This window comes from Chlorocebus sabaeus, chromosome 3 (assembly GCF_047675955.1).
Source record: "Chlorocebus sabaeus isolate Y175 chromosome 3, mChlSab1.0.hap1, whole genome shotgun sequence".
NCBI classification, from domain to species: Eukaryota; Metazoa; Chordata; class Mammalia; order Primates; family Cercopithecidae; genus Chlorocebus; species Chlorocebus sabaeus.
In genome coordinates this window covers 7,889,483-7,909,644 of record NC_132906.1, presented here as the reverse complement: position 1 = coordinate 7,909,644, position 20,162 = coordinate 7,889,483, and the positions used below count along the sequence as shown (strand labels likewise).

Below are 20,162 nucleotides of genomic sequence, written 5' to 3'. Positions count from 1 at the left end.
AAATTAGCCGGGCATGGTGGCGCACGCCTGTAACCCCAGCTACTCAGGAGGCCGAGGCAGGATAATTGCTTGAATCCGGAAGGTGGAGGTTGAAGTGAGCCAAGATCCTGTCACTGCACTCCGGCCTGGGAGACAGAGCGAGACTCTACCTCAAAAAAAAAAAGGACATCTTTTAAGTGCCATTTAAAATAATCTAGTTCTTAGCACAAAGTACTGCAATTTAAAATATTATGTCTTCCTTGCAAACTATATCTTACTCGTGTTTGTATATCTTCTTTCCAATATTCATGCTCCATTGTTTGAAACTCATAACAAGTGCTTCATAAGTGCTGATTTGAAGAAGCTGAGAAGTAAGATTAAGTGGCAAGTCCAAGGCTACCAGCTACTAAGTAGCAATTAGGACTCAAACCAAAGACGTTTAACTCTACATTCAGTGACATAACTGTCATTTAAGGAGTGCTGAGGAAGAGAAAGTAGCTCTGACATCCAGGTGCTGGAACTATCAGCTGGGCCTTGGTGTCGCTAAGAACTTTTCTGGACCATGGTGTTCTGTCGAATGAAAACAATTTCACAGAACACCAAAGTCAGACAAGAGCATTCTGTAACCATGATCAAAACAAAAACAAGACCACGTCATAATTTTGTCTGAACACAGACAAAATTTAGGCATTGTCTAAACCACAAAAATGACAAATATGTGTGACTGCTGCTTCTTTATCATTCATGGCTTTAGCCTCTGTCTAGTCTTGACTCCTTCTAAATAAGACTTATTAAGATACCCAATCATAGCATTACTGCCACTTCCTGACAGCAACCAATCCAGAGTAAGGCCTTGCTTTCTTGAACTCTTCCCAAAATCACATAACGCAAGCCCATAGCAAAATCTAACACCTTCTTACTGAGGTGCCCCCACGGTTCCTCACGCATGCATTCCTCCTGGCTTCAGGAAGTAATAGCTCAATTCTTTCACTACAAGCGTGTTCCTGGTGGGTGTATTGGAGAGCACTGACAGCTCCTCCTATGTGCAGGGGTTATGTTGCGTATACATGCTGAGTGTTTAATTAGACAACCCTGTAAGACTGTTGTTATCCTCACGCGGCAGATAAAGACATGGAGGTTCGTGAAAATTTAACGATTTGCCCAAGTACCCCCCACCCCCACCCCGGGAAGAGCCAGCGACTACATTCCAACCCTCCACTAACTCTGCATTGAACACTCTCTTTCCTATGCCCTCCACCGGTGCCCCTTCCCCTCTTCTGCGGGCACCTGCCTGGCCGACCGGGATCCTGCTGGGGGCTACAGCCCAAACATGTTACTTTTGCAACAGTTATTTTATGTGTTTATATGAGAAACGATATTCGGATTCAGAAACGCTTTGCAACTCCAGAGCCGCTGAGCCTGCGGCGCGGCCCAGCACCCAACAGCGGTGCTGAGTGGCTGCTCCGCCGCGCGGGATCCACTCCGGACCTCCGAGGGTGGGCGCACGATCCACTAGCCACTCTCCGGGGGAGAGTGACGTCGGGGTGGACCAATCGCCGCTGGGGCACCGGCTGCTGGGCCCAATCGCAGGAGACCCGGGTAGAACAGTGACAGCGCAGCGGCAGCCGACCCCGCCTCCTGGGCGGACAGCGATGCTCAGCGGGCTGCGGCCGAGTCACCGCCGAGCGCTGGCGGGGCCGCGGACCGACCAACAGAGGCACCGATCGGCCAATTGTCCACTGCGCAGAAGGAGCAGCCGCCGCGCGCCCCGCCGCGCCGCGCTGAGGCCAAGTCCGCAGAGCCGCGAGGAAGCCGAGGGCTGCGCGGGGAACCGTGCAGGTGTCACTCGGGACGCGGAAGTGCGCTTGCCGTGGTTTGCTTTACAATACGCTTGAGACTCCCCGATAAGGGTAATTTGGTCGAGTTCGACGGGAAAGTCCCCTCCCCACCCCAGCGCCGGCCGCGCAGCCCAAGGTTACTGTCCCCGGCACGTCCTCCGTTGCCCCAGTCCAGAGGCTGCCCTTGAACCCGGGCGCGCGCGAGCGCAGGGCATCCGAGGCGACAGCCCTGGGCACGGCCCGACCTGAGCCCAGCCTGGCAGGAAGACTGTAATCGTGGGGTGAGTTAAAAATAAGGCCCTTCTGATTGGGAGCTGCTTTTTAAAACGCCACCTCCCTGTCCGTCGTTAATACGCAGCAAAATAACAATAACAGTTGTGCAACTGTGGCTTCCCCAAAGGAACCTCGTTGTTGAACTTATGGAAAACCGGTTGGCCGTATACAGTGTGGGAACTGTACTGTGATCATTGACTAACCAAGATGGTGACAATTTATTATTTCAAAGACTCAAAGGCGGCTTGAGTCCTACAATGTCGTAATCATAAAAATGGAAAGCACAGGCAACCTCAGGTTGCTACAGAGGACTCTACTCCAAAGTAAAAGTTATTCTCTGAGAAAGTGCTTACTGCCTTTTCTGTTCTCTAGTTTGCTTGTTTAAACGTTTACTCCACGAAATTGCTCAAACTTCCCCATCTTTGAATATCTAGCCTCTGGGATGAGAGAGATGATCTTTCTCCGTTTTCACTTTTTATAGAATACAGCTACCTACCCGGGCAATATGAAGATTTTATTTGTAGAACCTGCCATTTTCCTTAGTGCATTTGCTATGACTTTGACCAGTCCGCTGACAACGCAATATGTTTATCGGAGAATATGGGAAGAAACTGGCAACTACACGTTTTCATCTGATAGCAATATTTCTGAGTGTGAAAAAAACAAAAGCAGTCCAATTTTTGCATTCCAGGAGGTAAGAAATTACAATATCCATAGTATTTTAAAAAAAGGGAATGTGTACGGGGCTTTTGAGTCAGAGGACCCTGAACTCATCATCCATTGCTGTCTCTAGGGCAGCTATCAAAGTCCTAAATCCCAAACCTAATGGCCTTTACTGGGATCTCACCCCATTTGAAGTTTCCTGATACCTTTCAAATCTGCCTCTTCTTAAAACACCCTCCTCCTCTGCGACACTAGCTCTTCTTTCTCTCGGAAAATGTCACCACGGTGTCATCTCCTCTGCAACTGTCTCCTTCCTTTGTCCAAAAAAAAAAAAAAAAAAGTCTGAAAATTGGGGCAGGGCAGGTTGGAATGGGCTACTTGGTGGACAGGGGTGGCTATCTTCTTCCCCAATCCTTTTACTGTTTCTGCATGTTCCAGTTTTCAGGGACTCTAGAAAGTGGACCATCACTGAAGATTGTGGGCCATTGTCTGTCATAGGGTGGGGTGAAGGAGCATTTATTGTTTGGTGGTGGTGTCGTGTCAAATCAGCCTTGGCTGTCACGTGTTAAGGAGCAGCTGTGTGAGGACATCTGGAGTGCAGAGTACCCCCCCCCCGGGTTGACACCAAAAATGTTTAGCCAGATATTAAGGAGGCTTTCTTCTTCCCTCTCCAGCTACCTCCCCAATTTTTTGTGTGTAAAACAGGATGCACTTCACCATTCTCCTGGTCCCTTGGGCAGTTTTTGACAAAAGTCTATCATTTCAAAATGCAAAGAGATAGTATCCAGGTTTGGAAATGGTTTTTTTTTTTTTTTTTTTTCCTACAATGCCTCAAAAACAAATCACATCTGTAAACTCTAAACTCTTCTTCTTGGGGCGATTTTGTGATTGTAAAGGAGTGGTGCTGCCTTCCCAGTGAAAGATAATGAGTTAAAAGGAATTGAGTCACCTCCTGCTGGCTCTGAGAGTCCCTGTGACCGGGAGAAGAGCCTGAGAAGGAGGAAATGGCAAATCGCCCGAGAGGCAAGGTTCTAGCACTTCCCGAGGTGTCAGGTGGAACCTTGCTGGGGTGAGGCTAGGCAGTTTGGCACAACCCCTAATCTTACTCATTTCCGCATTCCCATGGGAAACGTTTTCTTGGAAGTGATTGTTTCTGAACAGCCTGGAAGACATCAAGGTTCTGGCATAGAACGCATTATCCCGTGGTGACAAGGATAGGCAAAATGGCTCTGCACCTGAGAAGCCCAGAGTCTCTCTAGGTTGAGAAAAACACATAAATAGAATAGAGTTTAACAAATCCTCTTAGTTTCAAAGTTGGGGTCCTACGGTAGGGATGCTCTTCAGAGTTCGGCTTTGGAGACGTTCGTTAATATACATACTTGAATCCCATCCTGGAACCTCTCACATAGTGTTTTTAACCTTGACATTGGAATCACCTGAAGTGTTTTTTGTTTATTGTGTATTTATGCATGTATGGTACTTTTTGAGACAGGGTCTCATTCTGCTGCCCACGCTGGAGTGGAGTGGTGTGGTGATAGCTCGCTGCAACTTTGAACTCTAGGCTCAAGGGATCCTCTCACCTCAGCCTCCTGAGCAGCTGGGACTACAGGCCCTTGCCACTACACTCAGCTAATTTTTATTTTTATTTTTATTTTTTTTGTAGAGACAGGGTCTTGCTCTGTTTCCCAGGCTGGCTTTGAACTCCTGGCCTCAAGTGAGCCTCCTGCCTGGGCCTCTCAAAGTGTTGGGATTACAGGTGTGAGCCACCGTGCCCGGCATTATTTTATTCTTTTAACTGATAAATAATCATTGTACATATTCATGGCGCATACAGTGATGTTTTGATACATACAATGTATAGTGATCAGATCAGGCTAATTAGCATATCCTTCAGCTCAAACATCTCTCGTTTCTTTGTGTTGGAAACATTCAATATCCTCCGTCTTGCTCTTTGAAACTATATAATGTATTACTGTTAACTGCAGTCACCCTGTGGTGCTACAGAACACTGTAACTTACTCCTCCTGTCTAGCTTAATTTTGTATCCTTTAACAAATCTCTCCTTATAGGCTCATCAATTTCTGTATTTGATTCTATTCTTTCTTTCAGCTGACCCCTAGGAGCAGGCCCCCTGGTTGCAGTGGGAGGGACCTGGGAGGAGAGGACTAGAACGTCTGGGAAAGTCTGTGGCTCTTGCCCTCTTGGAGTGAGGGAAGACAGGCCTCGGTCCAGCCAGCTTGGTGGCTTCTGCAACCATACAGGTGGCAAGTGTTGGCCACCTCCAGCCTGGCCCAGCTGCTGAGCACCCTCTATTGCCCAGAGCAGTGGTCTCATGTCAACGATTTTTGCCAAATTTTCAAATTGACTTTTTGATTTATTGTTTCTTGATTGGATTAATATTCAAGAGAAACTACTACTCTGGATCCCTTCCCTTAAAGTTGGTGCTCTTAAACCTCCAGCAACCAGAAACCACCCCTAGCCTCACTCTGCCACTCACGCTGGAGTGGTGGCCTACGCTCCATTTGCTCCTTAGGACAAAGGAACATGTTTGTTTCCCAGGAGGCACCAACATTGCTTTCAGTGATTCATTCAATGACCAAAAAAGGTTTAAATCTGTTTTTTAAATCAACTTAGCATTTCCCAGTATACAAATGGCACACACTTTTTATATTGACTTTGGAAAATACAGAGAAATGGCAAGCAAAAATTGTTTTAAGATCATGCAAAATTCCTTCCATCAAATAACTAGTGTAATGATTGACACATCTTCCAATCTGTGTGTGTATGTCATCTGTCATTGTCATTTTGGTCCTTGGAAGTTGAGTTTATCTTACTCCTCAGGTCATGACATACTACCACCTTTATTTACTTTTCATTTTTATTTATTTGTGATGGAGTCTCACTCTGTCACCCAGGCTGGAGTGCAATGGTACAATCTCAGCTCACTGCAACCTCTGCCTCCTGGGTTCAAGCAATTCTTCTGCCTCAGCCTCCTGAATAGCTGAGACTACAGGCACAAGCCACCACGCCTGGCTAATTTTTGTATTTTCAATAGAGACAGGGTTTTGCCATGTTGGCCAGGCTGGTCTCAAACTCCTGACCTCAAGTGATCCGCCCACCTCAGCCTCCCAATGTGCTGGGATTACAGGCATGAACCACCGTGCCTGGCCTTTTTTTTTTTTTTTAAATTTATTTTTAGAGACAGGGTCTCACTATGTTGCCCAGGCTGGTCTCAAATTCCTGGGCACAAGCAAAGCTCCCACCTCAGCTCAGGGATTATAAGCGTAAGCCGCCACATTCAGCCATGGCATGCTACCATCTCTAGACAATGTAAGGCTCCTCTTTCAATTTTATCTTATTCTAAATGTTCTTTTATTTAGTAAATAAAGGAATATGTTTCTCATTAATCTATCTGTGAAGACATAGGTTTAAAAAAAAAGAGAAACAGCCAAGCTCTCCCTAAATAAAGGCTAATTATTTTATTTTATTTTATTTTTTGGTAGAGATAAGAGTCCTACCATGTTGGCCAAGCTGGTCTCAAACTCCTGACCTCAAGTGATCCTCCTGCCTCGGCCTCCCAAAATATGAGGATTACAGGCATGAGCCACCACACCTGGCCAAAATCTGAAGCTTTTTGATCACCACATTTTACCAGAAGTGTAGAATTCCACACACAAGTACTCAATGGCAACTGTTTTATGCACAAATTGTTTAAAATATTGTATAAAATTACCTTCAGGCTATATGTATGAGGTACATATGAAACATAAATGAATTTTGTGTTTAAATGTGAGTCCCATCCACAAGGTATCTCATTATATCCCAAAGTCTGAAAAAATCCAAAATCCGAAACACTTCTGGTGTCAAGCATTTCAAATAAGGGATACTCAGTCTGTATTGCTTTGTAAACTGGATGAAAATGTAAGCTGTATTAGTCCTGCCCATGCACTGGAGATTCCTCATCCATAACCTATTGGCCACAGGGCAAAAAGCATGCACCATGATACTTGTATGCACATTGTGTAAACTACTGTAAACACATTTCTTTTTATTTCTTTACAGGAAGTTCAGAAAAAAGTGTCACGTTTTAATCTGCAGATGGACATAAGTGGATTGATTCCTGGTCTGGTGTCTACATTCATACTTCTGTCTATTAGTGATCACTACGGGCGAAAATTCCCTATGATTTTGTCTTCCGTTGGTGCTCTTGCAACCAACGTTTGGCTCTGTTTGCTTTGCTATTTTGCCTTTCCATTCCAGCTTTTGATTGCATCTACCTTCGTTGGTGCATTTTGTGGCAATTATACCACATTTTGGGGAGCCTGCTTTGCTTATATAGTTGATCAGTGTAAAGAACACAAACAAAAAACAATTCGAATAGCTATCATTGACTTTCTAGTTGGACTTGTTACTGGACTAACAGGACTGTTATCTGGCTATTTTATTAGAGGGCTAGGTTTTGGGTGGTCATTTCTAATTATTGCTGTTTCTCTTGCTGTTAATTTGATCTATATTTTATTTTTTCTTGGTGATCCAGTGAAAGAGTTTTCATCTCAGAATGTTACAGTGTCATGTAGTGAAGGCTTCAAAAACCTATTTTACCGAACTTACATGCTTTTTAAAAATGCTTCCAGTAAGAGACGATTTTTACTCTGTTTGTTACTTTTTACAATGATCACTTATTTTTTTGTGGTAATTGGCATTGGCCCAATTTTTATCCTTTATGAATTGGATTCCCCACTCTGCTGGAATGAAGTTTTCATAGGTTATGGATCAGCTTTGAATAGTGCCTCTTTTTTGACTAGTTTCCTAGGAATATGGCTTTTTTCTTATTGTATGGAAGATATTCATATGGCCTTCATTGGGATTTTTACCACGATGACAGGAATGGCTATGACCGCGTTCGCCAAGACAACACTGATGATGTTTTTAGGTGAGTTCCAAGTGGAGCTTTAGAACTATGTATTTGATATTCATATAAAATGAATGTTGTCTACTGGGGGAAAAACTTTAATATAAAGCCCTCTATTTAAGCCATTCTAGTTCAATTAAAGGGCAATAGCTAGTTTGCCAGGAGTCAATAAGCTGAAAGCCAAATTTGCTTTTAAAAATTTAATTCACTGAATAACCACATTTCCCAAATTGGTATATTGGCCGCAGAATTGTTTTCAGGAACGTTCTTGTTATGAGTCAGTTCTTCAATATAGCTTTCACTAAAGTGAACGTTTCTTAAAATGCTACTAAGAAGACTACTTTCCATAAAAATATTGAGGACAATGATATAAGGTATACTAAAAATACTTACAAGACAAAAAACTATGTCAATTTAATATATTCAAGAAGAACTTTTTTAAAGACAGGTTTTGCAAATTGATCTTTCAGCAAATTGGCCATTTCATAAATTGATTTTTGATGAATTGCTGGTTGGCAAATGAGCCTGCTTCCTTAACTACCTACCTCATAATGGTTTTTGCAGGATTCGAATGAGATGCTGCATTGGAAAAGACTATGGAACTATAAAATGAGACTCTGGGAAAAGTCCAGTTTACTCTTTTCTCTAATAAAGGTGTTAACCCCTTATTATCTTGCAGGGAAGCAGTGTGACCAAACAGAATTGGGCCCAACTTCCATCTATAGTCCTAGATGGTCTTGGACAAGTTACCGAACTACTCTCAGCCCTAATTTTCTCATCTGTAAAATGGGCACGGTACTACCTAATTTAGAGGATTACAGTGAATATTAGGTAGCTGTCAAGCACTCGCTTAGCACAATCCCTACCGTTCAATAATGGCCAGTTTTTCTCCCTGTCTCCCTAAGAGCTGCCAAGGCCAAGTAAGTTAATCTATGTGAAAACGCTTTGGGAACTGTAAAGTGATCTGCTAATGTCATATTTTACTATTTTATGATGTCATTAAAACTACTGACTATTAAGGGTCATAACTGAAGACCAGAGGTAATTTGTCTTTATGAAGTTATTCTGCCACAAAGATGAACAGGCAAGATGATAAAGAACCAGTTTACCAATAAATGAATCAATATAATAAAGGCATGCTAACACTAAGAGTGCCAAGTCTGAAAAAAGCACAAACAAAAACGAATTCGCAGTCACAATTTGCTAAATAAGAGGTTAATACATAATTAGGAAAATAAGTAAACCAGTCTTTTTTTTTTTTTTTTTTTTTTGAGACGGAGTCTCACTCTGTTGCTAGGCTGGAGTGCAGTGGTGCGATCTGGGCTCACTGCAACCTCTGCCTCCCAGGTTCAAGCGATCCTCCTGCCTCAGCATCCCAAGTAGCTGGGATTACAGACATGTGCCACCACACCTGGCTAATTTGGTATTTTTAGTAGAGACAGGGTTTCTCCATGTTAGTGAGGCTGGTCTTGAACTCCCAAACTCAGGTGATCCAACTGCCACGGCCTCCCAAAGTGCTGGGATTACAGGCATGAGCCACTGAGCCCAGCCAGCAGATCAGTCTTAATTGGCAGATTATATAAATAGACCTAGACCTAAAAACTATATGATCTCTTGTTCTTTGTACTGGAATAGAAATTCTCAAGTAAATTAACCTTAAACTGACCTGTCCATAGTCTACTTGAATTCATCAAACAGAGTTCTACAATTAATTCATTCCATTTTTAGATACAATGAGTTAGGATGCTTGTAGAAAAGGAAATATTTAGAGAGTGAAAGTGTTTCCTGTTTTAAATTGGCCGTCAGCTTTCAGAATAAGCCAGTGATTTTGAATCCTTTCTCTCACAGCCAGGGTGCCGTTCCTTTTCACTGTTGTGCCATTCTCTGTTCTCCGGTCCATGTTGTCCAAAGTGGTTCATTCGACTGAACAAGGTGAGTTTAATTTGCTTAAGAAATATGAATCTACCATCGTTACAAACTCAAATCTGTGTACAATCAATGTTTAATGCTTCAGAATATTCTACAGCCCTTTTTATGCACGGATCTCCTTTTGAATAAAGTGGTAAGCTCTGTGAGGAAAAGCCTTACACTCTTGTAAGGGAGCCCCTGCCTAGGGCCTTGTACTTCAGAGAGCTCGCTGGGCTCTGGGCCGTGCCCCGCCCTAAGAAGAAAGGAGACCTCAGCGCCAGGTGGGAGATGCCCACTGGGAGCTCACCACATCTCCTTCCTTCTAGACTGAACTCTGCCCACCTGGATCCCTGCAATTCCCAGCCCAGACAGTTCTGGGCTCATGTCCAGTAAGGGCCTAGATGATCCTCTTCCTCAGCCACCTTCTCCTGAGGGTGGACGGTGCCCAGTGTGCTCACCTCTAGACTAAGGAAGGAGCCAAGGGGCGACTCCTTATAGAGGGTCTGGCTTGACCTTGGAATCGCAGGATGGGGGTGCTCTACACCCACATGTAAATGACCCTTTCTGAGTAGGGTGGTGCAAGGGGTAGAGCAGAATGGGGGTGGGCTCCAGCTGGGCACCAAGGGTTGAGGGCCAGTTCACCCTGGGCCACCCTGTTCCTACATGAACTCTGAAAATGTCTGAGAAGCCTCAGTGTGTGCTGGTCTTCTAGATCATTCATTACGAAGGGATATTTTTCACACTACGAAGGCATAATATATTTTAGTTAACAGTTTGTTAGCCAGATTTCAAATAACTTTAAAATCTTTAGAATATAATATAGAGGCCTCTAATCATGTTCTTACACTGGCCCCTACAAATGTCACAGCTGGGCCTGACTCAGAGTCCTGGCAGAAAACGTGGTCCCACTCAGCTGGTCCAATCAAGCGACTTTCACGAAGGCCATTATAGAGAGTGGGCAATGTCAGGGCAGCCAGAGAGATGCCCCAGATAGGAAGCAGAGAAGAAACACCGTACCCTTTCCCCCGTTTCACCCTTTTAACCAAGTGCAGCAGGAACTCAGGCCAGCACGAAAGTCCAAGCCATACAGTCTGTGGGGTCAGCCTCCCAAGTGCAGAGCAGGGCACACAAAGTCAGACAGTTGAAGGGGTGGGCAGAGAATAACCAGGATGCAGCAAAGACAAAAATTAAATGTTCAGTGAGAACTAGTTACTAGTTAGATATCAGGCATATGGGGTTGTCCTCCTTCCCTTTTGTATCATATGAATCTTATTAGACATTGGCACTTTCTTTAATGTCATATCTTAGCCCGGTGCTGTGAATGTACTTATTTGATTTATGAATAATTCATAATTATGCTACTGTATTTTTACCCATTTAGTCAACACTGGAAAAGACTACATAATTCAATAAATTAAAAATATGCTATCTTTCTTTCTTTCTTTTTTTTTTCTTTGAGACAGAGTTTTGCTCTTGTTGTCCAGGCTGAGGTGCAATGGTGCAATCTCGGCTCACTGCAACCTCCACCTCCTGGGTTCAAGCAATTCTCCTGCCTCAGCCTCCTAAGTAGCTGGGATTACAGGTTCCTGCCACCAGGGCTAATTTTTGTCTTTTTAGTAGAGACAGGGTTTCACCATGTTGGCCAGGCTGGTCTTGAACTCCTGACCTCAGGTGATCGACCCGCTTTAGCCTCCGAAAGTGCTGGGATTACAGGCATGAGCCACCGTGCCCGGCCTCTTATTTTACACTCATAAGATGAAGCTTTATATTCACGTATTTGTTTATAGATGATGTGATGATGATTACTTTGAAAACCACTAAAGAATGGAAAAATTTATATAAACTATGTAAAAATCTATCTGCTTCTTTGGATTATGCAATAGTTTCTTAGATATGATACCAGAAGCACAACAACAAAGGAAAACATTGATAGATTAGACTTCATCCAAAAATTTCATTCAAAGTTTGTCCTTTGAAAAGTTTTTATGTTTCAAAGGACAACATCAAGAAAGTGAGGCCAGGCGTGGTGGCTCACACCTGTAATCCTAGCAGTTTGGAAGGGCAAGGTGGGCGCATCACCCGAGGTCAGGAGTTCGAGACCAGTCTGACCAACATGGTGAAACCCCGTCTCTACTAAAAATACAAAAAGGAAAGGAAAGGAAAGGAAAAGAGAGGAGGAGGTGGGGGGGAGGGGAGAGGAGGGGAGGGGAGAGGAGAGGAGAGGGGAGGGGAGAGGAGGAAGGAAGGAGAGAAAGGGCAACCGACAACCCACAGAATGGGAGAAGATATTTGCAAATTATATTTGTCTGATCAGGAACTCGTATGCAGCATATTTAAGAACTCTTAAAATTCAACAACAAAAAGACAGCTCAATTTAAAAATGGGCAAAGGATTTGAACAGAAGATATACAAATGACTGATAAGCACATGAAAATGCTGGATATCATTAGCCATCAGGGAAATGCAAAGCAAAACCACAGAGTGAGACCCACTGGGGTGGCCAAAATAAAATAGGCCATAGCAAGTGTTGATGAGGATGTGGAGAAATTGGAGCCCTCATACACAGCGAGTGGGAACATAAAATGGTGCAGCAGCTGTGCAAAGCAGTTTGTCAGTTCCTCAGAAAGTTAGTTGCCTTATGATTCAGCAATCCCTCCCCTACTTACATACCACGAGAAGTGAAAGCATATGTCCACACAAAATCTTGTTCATGGCAGCATTATTCATAATAGCCAAAAAGTAAAACCTATGCAAATGTTCATGAACTGACAAATGGATAAACAAAATGTGGTTTATCCATCCAGCAAACTGCTCTTCTGCAATAAAAAGAAATATTATTCTGTTACATGCCGTAATGTGGATGAACTATGAAATGATTATGCAAAATTTAAGAAGCCAGTCACAAAAGGCCACATATTGTCATTTAAATATGATTCTGTTTACGTGAAATGTGCCGAATAGGCAAATCCATAGAGACAGAAATTCCATTAGGGCTTGACTGGGGCTGGGGGAATGACTGCTTATGGGTACACAGTTTCTTTTGGGGCTGATGAAAATGTTCCACAGATAGTGGTGATGGTTGCACAACTCTGTAACATACTAAGAACCACTGAATTGCAGACTTTAAAAGGGTGAGTTTTGTGGGATGTTAATTATATCTCAATAAAGCTGTTGGGGAAAAAATTTTACCTGCTTTGATTTAGAGCTAAAATAGAGCTGTCAAGATGTATAGTTTATTTTTGTTTATATTTGGTTTAGTTTATGAAGGCTTTTAAAAAGTCATCTCCGCCAGGTGCAGTGGCTCACACCTATAATCCCAGCACTTTGGGAGGCCGAGGTGGGAGGATCACTTGAGGCCAGGAGTTCAAGAGCAGCGTGGGCAACAGAGGGAGACTCTATCTCTATGAAAAATAAAAATAAAAAAGTCATATCATACTGTTAAATACAGTAATATTTTAAAATGTTTACATTTTGGCGTTTCTTGTTCTGAATTCCAGTAACTGTAAATTGTGACTTCATTATTCTGGGATACTTATTTTGTTCTTAACTACAAACTAAACAATCTTTTGGATGATGCCAACATTTCTATAACTAAATGTATTCCCATCCTTCATTATTGTTTAAATTGGCCATTTTTGTGAAAGTATTAGGCACTTTAAATAATGACAGGAGTGGGGAAATACTGCCGAAGTTTTCAGGAGCCTCTCGTTATTTCTATTATCTTAAATAAGAAAGGTAAGAAAATGGAATCCCGGTAATTATTTTGAAATCTCTATGCTCTGCACCACTGTGAACTCATAGCTGAAGCTGCCTTGGACTATTTTACCTGGGCATCACCCATATACTCCTTGTGATTATAAATTGGGATACAGTAAAACAGACTTGATTTTTGAAGTCTATTCCATTTAAAAAAAAAAAATTTAGAAGATGAACTCAGTTGGACTTATCCTTTAATCCTGTTTTATCTCTGGCAACTATTAAACAAGTTGAACTGCTCAGAGAAGTTGGGCAATAAGCTAAAGCCACTTCATAATAGTATGGTTCCATCAGAACAGATGGTGCACAGTCTGACCTATTTCCCATCAAGAATAGATTAAAACCCTTATATAATAGAACTAGTGCTGTGCAGTCTGTTTTCCTTAGCACTATTCCTGGCTGCAGCAGGAGATCAGAAATAAAAGAAAATAATGTAGTTAGACAAGTAGAAGAGCATCCTTCCAATTACACGGACTTAATGTATTATCATAAATCATGGAGGCAGTAAGTCTGCATGCTACTTGATGACTGGGAAATGGGATCCTGAATTAAGCTTTTATTCATTCATTTGACAAATATTTATTAAACGCCTGCCATGCAGCAGGACAGCTGAGCCCTAGGGATACAGCTGTGAGCAAGGCAGATCGACAAAGCTTTCATTTTAGTCAAAAGAAGACACATAAGTGATCACATGATATTTCGCAGAGATAGATGTATGTTTTATGAAGGTATGTCCTATCACTCAGCGAATAATTTGAAACAATATATGAGAATATGTAAAATAAAATGAAAAAGTTTAAATAGATAAAAATCAATACACAGTCTAAAAGATCAAGACCATGGGGAAAATTAGAATATAGACAAACCATATCTAATTTTGAAAGATAACCCTCAAGCTTGGCATTTTCCTTCCTATCAGTCCAAGCAAACACAATTATTTACATGATGTGTATTGTCAATAAGAAAAATGCATTGCAGTTTATCATGGAAAAGTAAACTTGGCAAAGTGGGGAATAAGCATAGTGGCTTGTTGACAAAATCTGCAGAAAGCAGAAGATACATATATAGGAACTGAGACCAAGAAAGCCAGATCAAGCTGACTGAAAGTGGTCATGAAATTTTATATCTGATGATGAGCAATTTGACAAAGAGGAAGAAAAGCACATGAAGATGGTCAGGCTGTCTTTTGGAGGTTTAACTCTTCAGTTGACATGGTCTTGGATTCCAGATGAAACTAAACCTAGGTAGAATACTGTCTGTTTCTGATTGTGAGCTTGTACTGACCACGCAGACTTCCTGAACAATGCTGAGTGGTCTACCTACCCTTGACCAGCTTTGGTGTATAGCAGGTGTGACCATGGCAGAATCCCCATTCTTCATCCTGTAAGGCACCTTAGGGCAGAGGCAGTTGCAAGCAATAAGGTGGAAACATGTGTTTTCAAGAATCACTTAACATTAAACTGTGGCATAAACCTTCACTAGAGCACAGGATGGTTAATTTGATGAGTCAAACATGCGAATCTAGTGGTGATGGAATTTTTTGGTCACATTGAAGAGAGGGATAAAATTCCAATTGCAGAATGTATGATAAGAATCTCCTCTCTTTGCCTGCAGCTGTCACTTTTGCCAGACTGAGGAGCAGATAAGGTTTTCTTTACCTTTCAAAAGGCTCTTGCAGGAAGCATTGCTTGTTAGGAGCCATCCTGCGCTTTCAGGCGTCACAGATTAGCATGGGGATGGAGGGTGGGAGACAGCATCCTGAAGAGCTGGGGTAGGTGTGGCTTTGCCTGGGGCTGTGGCAGAGAGGCGAGACCTGCAGTTTTCAAAAGAGTCAGCTGCATTGTCTTTTTAGCTTTGCCCTGTGAACGCTGGAACTCGGCTATCTGGAGTTTTCAACATCTCTCCCATCAGGTCCAAGGAGAACCTTTGCCTTAGTTTCCTCAGCTGCAGAATGCGCTGCTGACTTCCCAGGGACTTTGAGGGAATAACGTGCATTTCATTCACCAAGCAGTGCCCTCCTGTTTACTGTTTTCAATGAATAACAGTTGTCTTCGTTAGTTTGTGTTCGTTGTTTTGTAATTCTGCCTTTTCTTTTTCTCCCTCTATACCCCTACCCCAAACAGGTACCCTGTTTGCTTGTATTGCTTTCTTAGAAACACTTGGAGGAGTCACTGCAGTTTCTACTTTTAATGGCATTTACTCAGTCACTGTGGCTTGGTACCCTGGCTTCACTTTCCTGCTGTCTGCTGGTCTGTTACTACTTCCAGCCATCAGTCTATGGTATGTCATTATTTTTAATCATTTTATCAAAGGGTATATGGATTAAGTGAATTCCCTAACCTCACCAGTAAAATTACATAGATCTGTTGAAATTTTGCCTCAGAATGTGCTTTTCTCAAGAACTTTTAGACATGAAGTGCTCGCCTCAGCAGCATGTATACAAAATTGGAATGACACAGTGAAGATTAGCATGCTCCCTGTGCAAGGATGACATGAAAATTCATGAAGTGTTTCATATTTTAATAAAATGAACTTTTTTAATTAAAAAAAGAGAGCCGGTCATGGTGGTGTATGCCTGAAGCCCCAGCTACTCAGGAGACTGAGGCGGGAAGATCATTTTGAGCCCAGGTATTTGAGACCAGCCTGGACAACATAGCAAGAGCCCCATGTCATTAAAATAAATAAAGATATGTGAAAGCATCTGTCAACAATTTTGGGAGACTTAGGAAGAAAAAGAGAGTGACATGTGTAAATAACTCAAAGACTGTGTTCGTTATAACTCCCCACCTTTAAACTATTGATTAAATTAGCATCTAAGATTAGAGATATATACCTTTAAACAATGATTTCCCAGAGTACAATATCCCCTGATGGTCAAATATTGCTGTATTTAGATTGACTTTCATGTGGATTCTTGTGTAAATGACAAAAGCAGATAGGATGTGCTGACTATTCAGTTCTCTTTCCAGAGTTGGCTTGTTTAATGACTTTGTCTTGTTTTAATGACTTGTTTAAACTTCTGTTTAAATGTTTTTAAATTTAAATATTCAAATTAAAGAAGCACAAAATTCCATTTATGAATAGTACATATAATGGATAGATCAGAAGCATAAATATAAGAGCAATATTTATGTCTTCTTTTTGCTTTCTATTTAACAAAAAATGTGAGCTGGCTAGATGAATGATGGCTGAAATGTCCAAGCAAATTTATTTGACACATTAGTGAAGAGCTCATTAATCTGTTTCTGCTGAGCTCTGTGCATTTCATGTGGCTGATAGCATAGCACAGTGATGGGAATCAAGGCAGTGGGGGCACAAGAAGCCAGGCCTTCTCTGCTTTGTCCTCAGCACTTTGGGGTAAGGCTCTGAGTTAGGGAGGAAAGTACCTACAAGCATAGGTGTTAAGCATCCTGCCAAGATGGTTAACTCCTGAATGGGCCGGCTCATGTCTTACTCATAGTAGGAGCTCAGTATTTACTGTTTCTACTGAATTCTGATACCTAGATCTGTGTCAGACAGAGAACAACAGTATTTGCAGTTCCTCTAATTTTGATGAAAAGTTATTTATACTAGTTATCTTTTTAAAAAGAGACTATTCGTCTATTGAATTAACAAAATTACCAATACATACTGTGCTGGTGAGCATATAAGAAAACCGATCTTACACACTGTTGATAATAGTGCTATTCAGCTGTATCATAAAGCAATTCATGAATGTATCAAAAGCTCTTTTTTCAAAGTTCATAGTGATTGATCCAGCAATTCCTTTTAGAAACATACTCTAAAGAAATAATCAGTAATGTTGTCAAAAATTGATATATAAAAACGTTAATTACAGCAAAAAAATTTTAAATGACCAAACTGTCAAACAGTGGGAGAATGTTTAAGTAAATGATGGTACAGCCATTTCATGAAAAATAACTAATAAGAATTGTAGCAGGCACCGTGGCTCATGCCTGTAACCCCAGCACCTTGGGAGGTTGAGGCAGGAGGACTGCTTGAGGCCAGGAGTTCAAGACCAATCTGGGCAACATAGTGAGACTCCCATCTTTACCAAAAGAAAAGATTTTTTTTTTAAGTAGGAAAATAAAATTTAAATTTATATAAAATTTAAAGAAAAGAATTGCATACATGGTGAGTAGAATAATAGGTAATTCTAATTTTAGTCTTCATATATTTATAAATTCTGTTGTAACAAATAGATAAAAGGCAGTTGTCCTTTTAATAATAACGTAAATGTAGATGGGCTTCGGGATTTTTTTTTAACCTTACACTGCTCAATATTTTAAAAATCAAAATTACATGCTGTCTTACCTCCAAAGCTTCTGGGCTTCAGTTACAGCTATCGAACAGGAACTTCCTTAATAGCTTTAGTTATAACTAGTTTATGTGGACTACATAGAGTTAACAGTGGGACAGATGGGATATCTTAGGGGTGTAGAAGATTAAAAAAAATCATGTAGTTTTAAAATTATTTTAAGAACACCATGCATGAATCAGCTGGATTCAAAATGCCAGGATACTCCTCCTAATAATCTGCATAATTTATTAAAAGATATAACTGGGAAAAAAAAGTTGGAAAACAGATTACTTATTTATGTATTGTCTTAATCTCAACTCTAAAATGTCTTGTTTCCTTTTATAGCGTTGTCAGGTGTATCAGCTGGAATGAGGGAAGCTATGAACTTCTTATACAAGAAGAATCCAGTGAAGACAATAGAAGTTAATTCAATAGAAGTTAATTCAGTCCAGTTAATTCAATAGAAGAATCCAGTGAAGAATGCTTCAGACAGATGACTGTGATTTAAACAAAAAAAAAAATCTATGAATGCACATATCACATACTGTGACTTCTGAAGACTATAAATGAATTCCACAATCAGTGCTTCACTGAGAACCCATTTGACGTATCTTTTCTCCTAAACTGGACAGTCAGAGAGACAGCTCCTGGCTTTAGCTTCTTGCGGTACCATACGCTTTGCGCACTTTGTGCGTATCATGCAATATACTTGCAATACACAGAACAAATCTCAAATACGCCTCACTTTTGGACACAGAAGAGAAACATTAAAACTTAAGGGCGTAAGGCGGGATCAAGAAACTTGATAAGGTCAAAAGCTATAATCTCCCTGACATATTCCAGGCTCTTACACTGAGACCAAAGAGAAATCTTTACCTTAGTTTCTTCATCAGCAGAATGGGTTTCTGACCTCTCTCAGGGATTTTTGAAGGCATAATGAAAATTATGATGAACCACTCATTGGTAGGAAAATAATGATACAAGTTTCAAATATGTGTAATTTTACCTATACTTGGTAATGCTTGGTTTGATAGAGCCTGTTAAGCTGCTACTGACAGTCGGAGCTTATATATGTAACTTCTGAAGGCTGTACACGAATTCCACAATCAGTGCTTCACTGATACAAAATCCTTAAAAGGGAAGCACTTTAAAGAATATGTATTTTTCACTTTTCTTAGTATGTTTCATCAGTGACAGGCATGATAATGTTTCTAATGTAATGGGTAATTGGGAAAAATAGATTATAAATAAAATTGCTCTAAAGAAGTTAAAAAACTGAATGAACAGCTAATAGTGGTATAAAGTAAATAACGTTTGGAGCCAGCATTTTATCCCTTGTGTTAGTAAAAGGATATTCACATTCCATCATCCCTGGCTGAGAGTTCTACCTCTAGTCTTTCTTACCCAGCTGTTGTCTATCCTTGTTCAATTAGAAATACTGATAAAAGAATTTTTAGAATATAGATCTTGTACTCCTTAAATTTGAATCCGTCAAATTAACTCATAGGAAAATGATCAAACAAGCAAGCCAGTCATGATTTGACCCCTTTCCATCTCATTTCTGACTGCCTTACACTCATCCTGAGGTCCACCTTGGTCTCTCAAAACACCATGTGCTCTCATGCCCCCATGTCTTTTCACACACTGTTCCATTTGCTCTTCCTCCCACATTACACTGAAACTTTCAAGCCTCAGCCAAAACATTGCCTCTTCTGCATAGCAGCCTTCTTGACATCCCTTCTTACTCCCCAGTCCCTACAGGGCTTCCATAGCTCTTTATGTATACTTCAATGCCAGCATTTTCCATCAACTTGTAATTGTTTCTACTACCTGACAGTCATCGCCTTGAGTACTGGGACAACCTTTGATTACTCATATCTTCAATAAATGTTTGTTGAACTAAACTAAATGACTACAAAATTTTATTTTTACTTGTAAAAATCATTTAAATCTATATATTTAATGCCTTATGAGAGTAACCACTGTTATCATGCCAATCATTAAGCCAGCTTTGCAAACAAATTGAAAAATATGCCAGCTTATACACTTTTAAAATTGATTTACAGTATTTTCATAGGTCCTTTAATACCTCCCATTTTCTAAGTTACCATAAATAATAACACAAATGCCCTAAAGTGCAACTAAATGATTAACTTCACTGTAATCTCTTGAAAGCAGATACGATCTTTTTGTTTTATAGTATTGCTTAGGACTTTAAGGAAATCAGTGATTGCTTGACTAGTGAATAGCATATTTAATATACTAGAAATTCTTATTTCCAAGATCATTCCTTTTAGGTTAAGCTAGTATCTTCTGGGCTTGGGGGCCCATGTAATAACTAAGTGATTCTCAGACTGACTGATACATTTTTGTTTTCCTTCCTGTCCAAGGTTCTTCCCAAACCAAAAGAAAAAGCATCTTACAGTTTATAAAGTAGATATTCATTGTCCTCATTTTACAGAAGAGGAAGGTAAGTCTCACAGAGATTTGGCTTGACCGTGGTTATTCACTGCCTATCAGCATTACACATGAA

The 20,162-nt window shown here is 41.0% G+C and overlaps 1 protein-coding gene and 1 non-coding gene across 4 annotated transcripts; both read left to right on the top strand.

Moving 5' to 3' along the window:
* The first annotated feature begins 1,780 nt into the window (after window positions 1-1,780).
* SLC46A3 (solute carrier family 46 member 3) lies at window positions 1,781-19,538 on the top strand. 3 transcript variants are annotated; one of them, XM_037986867.2, is made up of 6 exons: window positions 1,781-1,889; window positions 2,572-2,784; window positions 6,816-7,686; window positions 9,514-9,597; window positions 15,453-15,609; window positions 17,975-19,538. In XM_037986867.2, exons 2-6 carry the CDS (start codon window positions 2,596-2,598, stop codon window positions 18,054-18,056), a joined length of 1,383 nt encoding a protein of 460 aa, XP_037842795.1. In that variant the 5' UTR covers window positions 1,781-1,889; window positions 2,572-2,595; the 3' UTR covers window positions 18,057-19,538. The 3 variants fall into 3 exon arrangements, with proteins under 3 accessions (XP_037842795.1, XP_007958236.1, XP_037842796.1); XM_007960045.3 differs by lacking the exon at window positions 1,781-1,889 and adding an exon at window positions 1,990-2,098; XM_037986868.2 differs by lacking the exons at window positions 1,781-1,889; window positions 9,514-9,597; window positions 15,453-15,609; window positions 17,975-19,538 and adding an exon at window positions 8,345-9,507 and having other exon boundaries at window positions 2,587-2,784.
* Window positions 15,746-15,851, top strand: LOC119620127 (U6 spliceosomal RNA). The gene has a single exon (XR_005236591.1). It is a non-coding gene; the product is annotated as a U6 spliceosomal RNA (small nuclear RNA).
* Window positions 19,539-20,162: the final 624 nt, after the last annotated feature.